The sequence below is a fragment of the Mya arenaria genome, chromosome 15 (genome assembly GCF_026914265.1).
Source record: "Mya arenaria isolate MELC-2E11 chromosome 15, ASM2691426v1".
NCBI lineage: Eukaryota > Metazoa > Mollusca > Bivalvia > Myida > Myidae > Mya > Mya arenaria.
In genome coordinates this window covers 19,458,738-19,473,807 of record NC_069136.1, presented here as the reverse complement: position 1 = coordinate 19,473,807, position 15,070 = coordinate 19,458,738, and the positions used below count along the sequence as shown (strand labels likewise).

Here is a 15,070-nt window from a genome sequence, read left to right as displayed (position 1 = left end):
ATGCATGTTCAGAAGGATGTAATCTCCAAGGTGTAATCGCTCAACAAGCACAAACGAGACGCGTGTTCGCAATTTTCTTTTATAACTCTGCCAAGAATACTGTTTATATACCGAATCACAGCTCTTTGCCAGTACGTCTGAGTATGCACAAGGGCCGAACCCTTATTATGTGTATCATAGAGTACTAAAACACATTTTTTTATGATTCTCAGTCCAAGAGATCACCCTAGGGACCAATCACTCGACTGGCCAAAAAATGCAGTCCAAATACCAAGTAACTGTGAACATGATTACATGTATATCGTTTTCGCCTCCTACATAAATAAGACAACTATGGGATATGAGGAATGTTACCTCCTCTTCCCAACCGAACCCAGCAAGCTGTACTGAGCGGGGATAATCAGAGACAGTCAGTGTTTTCCCTGTCGTTCCTCGGGGACGGCACTTGATTCATTGCATTTTAGCCTATATCAACAACTGTCCCGATGTGATATAGTCTTTCCCTCCGAAGTTATTTATTTACGACAGCATGCCATTCAATGCCATCTGCAATGATCAGGACAGACGCATATTCAAGACGACCTCACTGTATTAGGAACATGAAAAGATACTAAGTAGGTGAGAATCAACGCTTCGATATGCTATGTCATTAGGATAGAATTAACTTAGTCTTCGGCATGCATTACCTCCTCCATCCATGTCCATGACGAAATTGACACTAGCAAATACGTTTTAGTTACGTTTCATTTAATTTTAATTTTGTATGTACACTATTTATGTCATATACAAGCTGTTAAAATAATAAGAGAGTAATAAAAACAATTGCAGTTTAAAATCTATGAACTGAAAAGTTATTTAAGAGTTATTGAATAAAAATATCACATTAAATATCACAAAAATATCACAAAAGGAAGATATTTAGTTTTAATGATTTAAAGACATAATTATATATCACAGGATATCCCATTAAGTTTAACAACTTTTTTTCAATGGGGTCCTTCAAACACAAATTGTCGGAGGTCAAAATATTGGCTTCATTTAAAGCTGCACTCTCACAGATTTGCCATTTTTACAACTTTTTTTTATTTTTTGTCTTCAAAAAGGGCAATTTTTTGCGTACATATCTGCAAACCAAGGATATAAGATTGCTGACAAAAACTCAGATCGTAGATTTTCATATTTCCGTTCGAAAAATAATGTTTAATGCCATAAATCGTTACTAAGGGTTTAAGAAAAATGCATAAAATATCATTTTTTGAACTTAAATATAAAAATCTGCGTTCTATTTTTTGTCAGCAGTCTAATATAATTGGTTTCCATGGATTGTCGCACAAATTGGCTCGTTCCAAAACAAAAAATAAAAAAGTTGGCAAAACGTTCAATCCGAGAGAATGCAGCTTTAAGGATAACAGTTATCACAGATTCAAAGAAAATGGGTGGCTAATATTTTCTGATACAATATGAAATCTGAGCATTTCTTGTTTTTCATGTACAGTTTGAGGGTATCTTTAACTCCTTTCTTGTGTATTCAAGTCCATATATGTTTCTGGATTTGTTTATACATAGTTTGTTCCAGTCAATAATATATTGATAATAAAAAGTAGAATTAGTAAAACTATATACCCGAGGCACATAAATGTTACTATCTGAGCCCCTAGTATTATGCAATTGCATCTCAGACATGTTGGTGAGATTACTATGCACATTTTACTAAGTTACATTTCTCTATTTTCAATATCTTATTTATCTAACCATCCAATTGGATTAAAATCTGATCATTTCAAATGAGATCTACATTCATACCCATGTATAAATCTGATGACTTTGTTTTTCTGTACAGGAACTTAATCCTACAGTTTACTTTCCTCACTATATCGTTAACAATTGAATTAACTGAAAGATCACTGTCCAACACAACTCCAAGGTATTTCACTGCATATTGCGATACTATAGTATCACGGACCATTGCATTTGATAAAAACAGTTTTTGAATTTACAAAGTTTTCGGTTTGATCCAAGAATACATTACGACCAATGAAAATTTCAGCGGGGAGCAGCACATAAGCGTCATAGTTGGCAAAGCCAGTCGGACTTTTGGATTCCTACGAAGGACCATTACGGAATGCACGCCGTCAGTCAGTGACACTTTCTACAAGGACATACATGTACCAACCAATCACAGAGAACGCATCACCTGTCTGAGGCCCGAATAAAGAGGCCTTCATAAAACAGGAACTGTGTGATTCATCATGCTTTGTTTGCAATGACTTCTGTTCAAGGGCCAACTAATCTGTCTCCAATAGCTTTGGTACAACAGAGTACAGTGTCGCAAGCACAGCAACCTGTACATGTTTGTACACAATCCCGATCAACCGTGTCTCACGCACTAGAAGCCAACACAGAATGTTCAATGGGCGCATCGCAGACAAAATGTTTGCCAAGCAATCGTACATGACTTGAACCTGCCTGCTAACACGGTGTCATCTTATTTTTGAATACTGTATCTACTTTTTTCTCATTTTGGATCGAGCTACAATTCATTATTATAAAATTAAATACTGTTATTTCTATTACCATAATGATGTGCGAAACGAAGTGAGGGTTATTTGAAAAAAGATAAATAAGTGTTTATTAGGGGAGATCACTGCGATGGAGTTACGAAGCAGGAAAGTGTACCGGTAAACCGGGAAATACACTTGAACGGAATTCCGCATTTCCAAATATGGAAACAGGAAATGAGTAATTACTTCCGGTGAAGTTATTTTCGGTGAAGAGCTGTCAAGTTTTCATTGTTTACAATTCATTCGATATTTGATTTTAAGTGTTATAATTATAAAGACCGATACATCAAGAGAGGTTCGCTGCAATTGTTTCGACTGCCCGTATGGTGCTTACGTCAATTGGAAGGTTTGTAACCGATTATGATTTTTCGCCCCCTAACTGATCGTACCAAAAGTGACAATTACACAAAATAACAAAAAGATAACATGTTATTGTTATTCTTGTTTGAAACTATTATTATAATTCTACATGATTTTTCTTGGACAAGTTTTGGCTTTACCAATATAGTAACCTGGCAAGAGTGAAAGAGATTGACTTTGTAAAACTTTGTGTCCCAACCCTGACAGAGAATTGAACCCAGAGACTCTAATTTCACAAGCTGACATCAGAACCAGGTCCCTCTAGAGAGCAACCACAACAGCAAGACTGCAAGTATATATACTGATGATTCTTCCCTCTTTAACATGAACCTTATTTTTAGACTGGAATCTTAATTTAAGAAATGCTTTGTGACATTTAGTTTTACAGTATGGAAAGGTTTCAGTACACTTGTGCCCAAACAATCTAACACCTTAGAGTGGTTTTATGATTAATTTATAAACGCATTCTGGCAAGGCCCATGCAGCAAGTGACTTTCACAGTATGGAAAGGTTTTGGTACATTGCTGCCCAAACTTTTAATCGAACACCTTAAGGTGTATTTCTGGTAAATTTAAACACACATGCCGGCAAGGTCCATTTAACAATTTCTTTCACAGTATGGAAAGGTTTCAGTACATTGCTGCACAAACTTTAAATCGAACAGTCATATTAGGTTTTTTGGAGACTAGTGCACAGACAATGTAACCTTAGTTAGAGCTGGTTCTTTTAACAGTTTAATGTGCACCAGTGTATAGCACTGTCACATGGAACCCTCATTTAAAGTCTGAATTGACAGTCAAGTGTGTTACCACTAGACCATGGTATGCCACTCTAACACCTTTATACGAGTTATTATGACTATAAGAGTGAAAGAGTCCAAACTGTGAGTTTAAGCCATGACCTCTGTTTGCAAGCTGACAGACATGTTAAAGTCACATTGTAGTCACAGCTTTCCCAGGATGCAAGGCTTTTGAAAGTTCCAATACTGCTGACAGAATGATAATCAAATCAATAACAAGCTTCATAATAAAATAAGGTTCCTCTGTATCTAAATCTTATATTGTGTGAAGCAAAAAAACTGACCTTGACCTTGCATGAGTTTCTAAATGACCCTTGAGGTTTGTGAAACACCCTGCAATGCCGTTTGTCCGACAGACTACTTTTTTGGCTGACACTTTGAACTTTATAAGGAAAGGTCCGGAAGACATAGCTTACTGAAGGGTAATATACTCTGCTTTTTCCAAACAAATTGAAATCAATGTACATGTATGTATGATATATTTGATATATATCCTGAAAACGTGTGTGAATAAATTTTATCGGCCATCTTTTAATTGCCTGACATCCTGTAAAGAATCTTTGAATGGCTGCATGTAAATGGCATAGTGAAGTGACTGATTTTGTTATTTTCAAGGGAGGCAAATGTGAGGAAGATGATTGCTCAATTTTAAGCAGTTGTCTACCTTTTATTGGACTTTTAACATGAAGTAAACCTCATTACATGCTCTTAAGAAACTGTTTGCAATCTACATAGATCTCTGAAAGTCTTGTCATCATTAACCATTCAATTTTGTCTAGTGGCAAAAAAAAAGAGTTAAAAGCATAAAAGAGATAAGCATGAAATGTGATAAGGTAGATTTTATCAGGTTAAAAAAGTAGGAGTGCATAAGAGATATTTCAGTGCACTTCAGGATATATCCACTTTCACGAGCCGTTGCATTGTCCCTCGATGAAAATTTCTCTTACTTTTGTTTACTAGGGTTTAAACCAGGTTTTGAAAAGACTTGGCCTCATTGTCTTGAATCCCTTTTAACAGGATAAAGCTGAGCTCACTATTTTTGTTATGCGTAATATTGACATCTTTAAAAGATTTTAGACTTTGATTAGTATGATAATCACAATAAACCATTTTTCATTTATCAAAATCGATTTTAAATATGTATTTTGGCCAATTAAAATAAGCTACATATACTTAGTTTGTTAAGCTTAAGAAGTTTCGAGAAATTGGGGTCTGCAGAAGAGGGACAGGCTGCTTAGGGAAACAAGGGCGCATTGTATTGGGCTGTGAAGAAATTAAACATTATGCATGAAAGTATTTGGAGTTGTGTTTTATTGAAGTAATATAAGGTTTCAACTGTCAAACATGTTAAGTTTGTATGTATTTGAATTTTTGATCATATGTTAATTTTAATCAAGACATTTTAGTAAATATTCTATTTTCTTTAAGAATGCACTCTTACTCACAAATAAGATTTACCACAATTAAAATTTTGTTTTAGTATTCCAAAAAGGGTGAATAAATGTGGAAAACAATGGATCTTATGAAGGATACTGAGTTTTAATATGAAAGAAATGAGCATAAAACACATTATTTCTACCTTATAAGACTATAGCAGACCACAGTAAATCAGTACCGGTATATAATGTTTTCCATAAATGCATTATTTAGTAAGTAGTTAAATGTTATCATTCGAAATTGTTGTTTGTTATACATGTGTTTGTGTTGGCTTTGAATAAGAGTGTCACTTTAAGCATTTTGTTCTGTAAAGGCAGGTGGGTGCACTTGCTGGTCTCTATGAGGGCAGAAGGGAGCTTCGGTTCCAAAAGGGGCAGGGTGCAGCACCCTTCCATAACCCTTTAGCTAAAACCCTGATTGATACATCCATTTCCTCACGCTAACTCATCATATGTCAATGAAAATTACGTTGTTCTTACTTTTATTTATGCCAAAATACAATAAGTCAATTTTTTTACTTCTTCTCTGATGATCATTTACATGCAATAGATGACCCAAGAATGGTTATTTCAGCTCAGCATAACTGAATTGAAATTATATATGGTTGTTTGGGAAGGGCATAACAGATATCATTTACAATATGATATGTTATTTTAATTTAATACAACCATAAGATGTACGAAAACTCCAGCTCCATAACAAAAAAGGTTTGTTTACTGAAGTCTTAGGTTTCAAAAAATATAAATCTTTTTACTAAGTGAAAGCAACATGCTGGGTTCGGATATTGCAGCCACCAGGGGTTGATTAAAATGGTGGCTTGAATAAAGCTGTATCTAATAGTACATGATCTTCTCCTAGATTTGATTAATGAAAATTGTCTCATGCATTTGAAAAACAGCTTTGTGTAGGCCGTGAGTTATGTGGTATTTTAAGCACTTTTGGCTACATACTTGGGTGACAATAAGCGGATGTTCAAGAGAGTTTATTTTCTTGATATATTGTTCTTGTCTATATTTATCATTTGGTATTTATGGTACATACTCGTGTTTGAACTTCTTGTTTAAACACGTTCAAACCTCTTGTTTAAATTCAGTCAAGAGAATAAAAAAAATATATATTTGTATGCCACAGCAAATGATGATAGTTTAGTTTATATTTATTTCTTGAAGTTCAATTTAATTTTAGTCAAAACTTATTTATTTTACACCAATAGTGAAACAATTCTTACCAAATTATATCAATTACGGTTATTGACAAGTTATAATGGGAGACTATTATCTTGGTGTATCGCAAAAAAACCCCAGAGAAAACCCTCTTGTATGGCTTTGTTATCACTTACGCAGATGCTTAGATTGAACCTGTGACACTGTGTTTTTTTCTGACCGATTTGGAACAAACTTAGTCTGTATTCACAATGCAAAAACATATATTGTACATCTTTTCCAAATTTATGTGAAAATCAAATTCCGAATTCATGTATTGAACAAAAAATTAATTAATCATATTTTGTTAAAACAAGTTGACCCCTTTCTGTGCAAGAAAGTTATTGTATTCTTAAAGTTATCACATTTACTCTACTTGTTCTGTCTTCCTTTTAAAGCTGCATTCTCAATAATTGACTGTTTTGACAATTCTTTACTTTTTGTCTTGGAATGAATCGAATTTTGCGTAAATGTACAAAAACCATGATATAAGACTCAGCTAATAAAAGATCAGCTCGAAATTTTAAAACATTTATGCTCGAAATTATGACTAAAAGTGTTAATAACGCTTTAAGAAAAATAAAATTTTCGGCATTTGAGATACAATTATGCACTATTGTAAGTCATCTTATATGACAGTATTGAATGCATTGGTGCCAAATTCAGCTGATTCCGAGACAAAAAATGTAAAAGTTGTCAAAATCGGACAATCTGTGAGAATTATTATGCAGCTTTAAGTCAAAATTACACATTTAGGCCTATTGGAAAGGCCACTGCCCCATTCCCAAAATGGTGAGAGGTCCATTGTCATGAAATCTAATAGCTTGTATTACTCAATAATGTTTAGTCTGTTCCTGGATGAAAGGCCATGAAAAAACTTCCTCTGGTAGGGCTTGATCCCACAACCTCTTGTGTAAGGGGAGGTCACCTATACAACTGAAAACGGCCATTTACACCTTCAGACCATTATATTCATTTTCAAACTATTAAGTGACAAATATTTTTAAAAATCACATCTGTAATAGTTAATATTATGGTAATTTACTTACAAAAAATGGGTAATTAATAATAAATATATAGAAATATATTAACTGCTCACTCACTGACAAAATATGTTCCTAATACTGCTTTGTCATAAGTGTTTATCGCTCTTATTTCTTGCTATGCTTTTCATCACTTGAAATTCGAAACATATTTATAATAAGCATCAATAATTCAATTACATTTCTTTCATAAAATGTCACTGAACCATTGAATTACTTCAAATATTTCCTTCTTTGCAGTTTAAATGCAATAAAAAATACAGTATAAATTTTCTTCCATGAGAGGTTTATATTCATCTTAAACGTTATTAAATATCAAGTTATGATATGAAAAGTATTTTGCTTTACGGATATAGGAGATAGTCACTGTAACATTATAAGTCAAGTTTCAAAAATGTCAACCAGTCTTCCTTGTTTACTTGTACGTGCGGGGTCAAGAGGAAACTATATTCTGGGCCGGTCAAGGACTTGACCTTTTATGGGCATGCTTAGGGTCGAAACTTAGAGTGGGCCTTCCTCACCAAAGGACCTGAATATTTTGAGACCAAACGCGTAAGAGAGGAAATACCCCCCACCCACCACCCCGAAAATATTTCGCTATTTGTAGTTTAAAATTGTGCATTCTGATGTAATATATGCATGTTTTTACTATTATTATACGAATTGGGGGGGGGGGGGATTGATTTATCATTAATCATAGGAAATTTTATAAAAAACAACAACATTATGATTACAGCCTTTAGTACTAATATAGTTTAGATGAAATAGGAGCTTTTATGCTAGAGAATGTCATCAGAGCTTGGGATACATGAACAATTAATGTTCTGCAGCTATTATATAGTTCCACACCACTTACCGTATATGTAATGTTAAGTGTTGCATATTTGTTGCAAATTTATGAAGTATACAAATGCCAGATAATTAGTAGTAAAAATAATGATTAATATTACACTATATGACTGTCAATTTGCAAAGCTCTGAAGAGCTTTTATTGTACTTGTCAATTTGCAAAGCTCTGAAGAGCTTTTATTGTACTACTGGTAATACTAATTGCAAAGCTCTTTAGAGCGTTTGTTGTATAATTTGCAAAGCTCTAAACAGCTTTTGTTGTTCTAACGATTATATACTATTTGCAAAGCTCTAAAGAGCTTTTGTTGTACTGTTTGTTTTTTGCTTTTTTGAAATTAGGATTATCTAAAATCACCTTAAACTTGCATTCACTTGCATTCTTAGTTCATTTCAAAGCAAATTCCAATTTTGAATATGCATTTAACTAAGTGTAATTTTGTAATTAAGCAAATTTATTTCAAGGGAGCGACAGCAACTGTAGTATTTTTTATATCTAATTTGTAATACATTAACTATAACCGGCTTTGAGTTTACCATTGAAACCCCTGTACGTAGATCATTAATTAAGTTTAACGTCACAGCCTAATATGATTATTCATTCAGTCATGTAGCTGAGTAAACAAAGTACCGTGCACGAATTGCTTAGCATTGATTGGTTTGTTTCATGCGATGAACTACACTATCAGGTGCGATACCATTGTAACTTAATAAAGTTCCGAAGCTATATAAAGATTTTCTACTTAAATTTCTTTAATTCAATTTTGGCTTTGGATATCTCCAGTGGTCAAAATAAATTGATTAAAATATGCTAATTGGTTGCTTTTGGTTGTTATTAATGACACTCCAGTTTACTTCAACCTTGAAGTCAGAAGAACCCTGAAAAGGGCTTTTAAAATGCAAGTTTTGCTTCTGTGGCAGGAAGCTTCATTCCCTTTGACACACACTGGAGGCCGAAAGTATTCCCACAACCCCTCCCCGAAATACTTTCTGCTAGGAACTTAATATACATGTCGTCACCTTAGTGCAATAACTCAATAACTGCATATAGAAATAGAAGCAGATATTGAGTTACTGCACTAAGGTGACGATGTATTCCTCTTAAAATATTTGATGAAAATCCCCTTGCCCCTAAAAAACGCCCTCTTTTCAAAAGCCTTAAAAAATGTTATCCACATTTTTATACACCCTCAAAATAATTATGCTAATATAGTCAGATGTTACAGTCAGAGAACATCAAAGTTTTATTCATTTCAGATGTGTTTTTTGCATAATGTAGCTTTAAACTTCATACTAATGTTTTTCACCTTGCATGAACTAAATGAAAAGGACTGTAAATATGATAGCGCGAAGTAGTCCCCGATAAAATGTGCTGTAATCTCCTTAAATGAATGACTTCTTTCGATTTAAGTTTTGCATGGATATTTTACTTTTGCACATTACTGTAAATCATATTGGAGTTATGAAAAAGTTAAGAGTGCTTGAAAGTTTGTTTTTATGGTACTGTGCTGAGCTGAAATATTGACTAAATGTTGCGGTGGAAAATACTAGTTGTCTGTAATTACACACTGTTAGATAAACAGATAAAATGACAACTGCTTTACTGGCAAAGCCTATAACATGGTATAATAACGTCGCTGGATTTTTGCTTGTCAAAATGCTTTCCTCATAATAAAATTATTACTGTTGGCGTGTGACATCCGAAAATTTATAAAAGGTGTTAAATTGTATGAATACTTAGGTAACTCATGTGGATCATTCAATGTTGAAACAATTTTACATTACTGTATTGTGGCGTAGCTCGGAAAAGACATAATTCAAAGAGAAACTGAGTGATTTATTTCACCGTTATGGTTGAATTTATCTGTGTAATGAATAAATACCAACTCGGCAATTAAAATATATTAATATTCATGATGTGGTGTGATTACGGAAATTATCTTTTGATGAAACTGCTATTTATATTGATTTAATAATTTTGCTTGAAGCATAACGAAACAACGCAAACAGAACTGTAGATGAAACATTTTACAACTAGCACCATCAAGGGAATTAGAATGAACACAAAATGGCTTTAATTCATACCTAGCTTAAAAATTTACTTTAAACAAAAATGGAGGAAGTTGGTTTTAAAGAGGAAAATGATATGAAAACTAAGGAGATTGAAGCACAAGTTGAACAAACAGTTGAAGTTGATCCAGCGTCTGGAAAACAAGAGGTTACAGTTGCGTGTTTGGAATCAAAGAATGTTCTTATTTCATCATCAGTTCATGTGCAGCAGGTTGAAAGAGTGTCTGAAACTAAAGTCAAAACTGAACACATGTATTCAGAAACAGTTACTGTGACAGTTGGTAATGGAACAGAAAGTGACGCTTATGCAAGTAGACTACAAAGCTTGCAAGAGAAAACTGAAGTTTCTGATGACAATGCTGCAGAATTCAACAGTGGTCCTGAAGAGTCTAGGCATGAAGGTGAAGAAGTAGATGAAGACACTGAAGAACACAAGCTGGTTAAAAAAGAGGTGAATGTTGAAGATGTCAGAACAGTAAGTAGCTCTTATATTGTATCCACATACAGGCATATGTCAAAAGATTTTGATATTGAAACAAGCCTTGACAATTTGGAATATGCTGTGGCAGGTCATAATGATGATGAATGCTTCACAGAAAAACAGATACAAACAGTTGCATGTGAGGCTACAAGTCTTGATTTGCCACCAGAATATACAGAAACCAGTTCAGAAACAGCAGATTATAAAACAAGATCTGATTCAGATTGTAAAAGATTTGCCAAAAAGCAAGAAAGTTGGATTATTGATTCATACAAAACCAGCTGGCAGATAGAAGAACATCAAAATTCATTAGAGTTTCAAAATTTTGATTTTATCAATGTTCAACTTGTGCCAAAAACATCAACTCAAAATGAGGAACGTATAAAGGAAAAGCAGGAGCAAACAGCTGACAATCAGCAAAAAGAAGAGCCGATTTCAGACTCAAAAAAGAAAGTACATGAAAAGCTAATAAGTGAGGAATATAAAACTAACTGGACAACAGAAGATGTTGAAATAGGACAGAATAACACACAAAGTGATGCAATTGAAACTCTCCCAAAAGAGGAAACCCTTATATCATTTGCTTTGGGAACTATTTGGAAGACTGGAGAAAATACATCAAAAATTGTGGATGACAAAAGTAAAGGAACTAAAATCAGTTCTTGTGGAGGAATTGATGATGAAAAGAAAGTGGTAGTTGAAACTGCAGAAGAAGGAAAGAAGACAGCTGAACTTAGTGATGATAAAACTCAGGTAGACGATAGACAGGTAACACAAAACATTGTTGAAAATAGAAAATTGATGTCCAATTCTGATTCTAAGAGGATCACCATGAAGCAGGAAAAACTGATAATTGATTCATACAAAGCTAATTGGAAAACATCAGAAAACAACCAAAATGACGTTGAACAGAAAAAGGCAGTCCTGGTTTTAACAGATCCTTGTGTCAAACCAGATAAAATTATATCAGATGCTTACAGAACTCACTGGGAGGAACAAGAGAAAGAGGTAGAAAATAATGAGGATATGAAAGAAGAAGATGAAGTTGTAGCATCTTTTGACAAAATCATTATGTTAAGTCCAAGAAGTGAAAAACTAATCAAGAAACCTATCAATACTGGTGTAGATGTTTGTTATTCGGGCAATCTTCAAGCAGAAGATCTGTATGAAACCTCACCCTCATTTTCATCTGGTGATGAAACAAGTAGTGATGAAGAAAATAGCATCAAAGAGCAGAACAACAAATTAGAAGACATGTTTGAAATGAAAGAAGAAGATGAAGTTGTCACATCTTTTGACAAAATCATTATGTTAAGTCCAAGAAGTGAAGAACCAATCAAGAAACCTATCAATATTGGTGTAGATGTTAGTTATTCGGGCAATCTTAAAGCAGAAGATCTGTATGAAACCTCACCCTCATTTTCATCTGGTGATGAAACAAGTAGTGATGAAGAAAACAGCATCAAAGTGCAGGACAACAAATTAGAAGACATGTTTGAAATGGAAATAGCCAAAGCTGTTACAATTGATTCTGTTGGAAATGAACGAGAGAGTACAGTTGATACTGTTAAAAATGATAGTTTCGTGGATAGTAATGAAGCCACAGATATAACTGAAGTACAAGAAAAAGAACAAAGCCCAACCAAGTATAGTACCATCTGTGTGGACAACATCATTGAAAAAAGAGTGGATTTTGTTATTGAAAAAACTGATACCATGAAACAAGAAACCACTCAAGGAAAATACAAAGCAAGTTACAGAGACAGTGATATCTTGGAAACAAATTTAGATGAAGTTGAAGACCACGAAAACACAAAAGACTTGTTAGATTCATCATTAGGAACATCTTCAGATGATACAAGTGAACAAGATTCTGAAGATGAAATGAACGAGTCAGACTTGGAAGATATGTTTGAGAAGAATATTGGAGAAAGCAAAATAGAGTTGTCAGGGGAACAGAACTTGCTTGAACAACTGGATGGATGTGATGAATTTTTTCCAAATAAACCTGATCTAAAAGAGTCCAGCTCTAAGAAAGCTGTATATCTCAAGAAATCAGGAGAATGTTTTTCAAGTACAAGTAGTTCAGAAGATGAAGTGATAATAAGTACAAAGCAAGAAGCAAATGCACTGTCTAGTAGTTATGCCAAGGAACAGGAGGTTAAATCTAAAGAGAAATACAGAAAACGAGACACAGATTTGATGAATAATAACTACACCGAGGAAGAAATGGAAAAATCTAAAGCAGTTGATGGGAAGTTCACTGAACCAAAACTGCTTGTAAAAAGGGTGGAATCTGTTAGGCTAAAGAAATACAACGGAGATGTGGGTATCTCCAAACAAACAATGACTGATGACCAAGAAAAGAATGTAACACACTCCTCTAAAAGTGTGATAGTTAAGTCAACTGTTTTTGAACATAGCGTTATGGTGGTGGGAAACACGGAAGCAGAGGTTAAGGATAAGGGTAAAGAAAACCTAGAAGGAGAATTTAGTGTTCAAGAGGATTTAAACAAGTTTGAACAAATCAATTTTGAACGTGAGCTGGATGCAGATATGAATAAAACTGTTATAAAGCAAGAGCCAGAAGAAAGGAAAGGAAAGTTTGTGAAAATAAGAGAAGCTCATGTATACAAGGGTGAAACAGATGTTGATTTTAATGTTGTTAACACCAAGTATAGAGTTGATATTGAAAGTAAGGAAGAAAAGGCGGATTCCAGCAATGGATATGATGAGAATCAAAACTTTAATGAAAACAAACAAGATCATGTATATGAGAATATTGATTCATTTCGGGAAAAGAACAAAGACACAGTTAGAGAGACAAATGAGACCAGCAAAGTTGAATCTATTGTAGTTGTTCATGACCTCCCTAGGATTAAGGAAGAAGTCCTTGAAGAGGAAATGTTCGGAAAAGTAGATGCTGAACATGAAAGGAGTTGGGAGTCCACAAAGTATAGAGATGGTGAAATGAGTCCAGAAACCAACTATTTTGAGATTGACAGAAAGCTGATGAGTGTAGGTGCTCATGTTGAAGTGACACAGGAGAGAGACAAGAAGATTAATGACATTCATTGGAAGTTACTGGAAGTGAAACAGCAAAGTAAAATTGATGAGAATTCACCAAGTCAGAATTCTAAGTTACATGTAGAGGCCATTTGTCTGGAAGAGAGACAGCAGAATGAAAAAAGTTCATTCAAAGAACAGATTTTTGTTCAAAAGACTGTTGAACCGGACTATGCAGTTGTTGATAAAGCAAAAGACAAATCAGAGAGCAAGACAAAAAATGAACTTGAAACAAAAGAGATATCTATAAATAGACCTCAAGGAGGGACAAATGAAAAGAACACTGATGATGATTTCCTTTTGAGATTAGAAAAGAACATTAAGTCTCTTGAACACAGCGAAAGCAGAAAGGAGAAACTGAGAAGCATTGAAAATCTTTTCACCAAAGAAACTTGGGAAACCTTTGAAATCAACAGAGAAGACTACCAAATAAAACCTAACAAGATGAACATTGACAGACAGAGCACTGATTCAGACCTAAGGCAAACTTCATTGGAAAATAGCACTGCTACGTTTGGATCAAGTACAATTAGTGGTAAAGACAGAAGTAGTTCGGAAACTAACATAGATGCCATCACTAGAACGAGGTTCAGCACAAAGCGTAGACTGGACATGTCTGATGGTGACCTTGTCAGTCAGCGAAGGACGAGAGTACCCTCGGTGTTGGACAGTGTCTGTGGCCTTGACATTCTACAGGGGTTGTTGGGGTAATGTAGTTCATTGTTTTTGGTACTATATATATATATATACTTTATGTATGTATATATGTGGAATTTCATGATAATGGGTTCATGAACATGTAAATAGGTATTTTATATTATTGGCATTTTTACTGACCATTTATCAAGTTAAGCTTTAACTTACTCGATCGAATAACTGTTATTAAAACTTATGTGATGGAGTCTTAAGGCTTAACTCGCGTGTACATTTCCCGTTTGAGGGATTGTGGGTTCGATTATAGCAATTTGTGCAGTGTATGTTACAATTGTTGAAGGGGAAAGTAATTGTACTTAAGTAATAAACATCTCAGTCATATCTGTATGAGTGTTTTTAAGAAAGAAATGATAGGTTTTCTAGTATACTAAAGAAAATCAATATTCTGACTTTGATTTGGTCTTGTTTATACTATTGTATTTTAACTTGATTTTGAAGACAGCTTTAATATAAGCTGATATAAATCATTCTCAAGTCTGTTTCCTTGGTTG

General features: G+C 34.1%; 1 protein-coding gene across 1 annotated transcript in view; it reads left to right on the top strand.

The window, feature by feature from the left end:
* The first annotated feature begins 9,654 nt into the window (after window positions 1-9,654).
* LOC128219541 (uncharacterized) overlaps window positions 9,655-15,070 on the top strand; it is a 35,711-nt gene continuing 30,295 nt past the window's right edge. Inside the window, exon 1 of the mRNA XM_052927361.1 lies at window positions 9,655-14,572. Coding sequence (XP_052783321.1) covers window positions 10,362-14,572 — 4,211 coding nt within the window. The 5' untranslated portion in view covers window positions 9,655-10,361. The remainder of the gene's footprint in view (window positions 14,573-15,070) is intronic.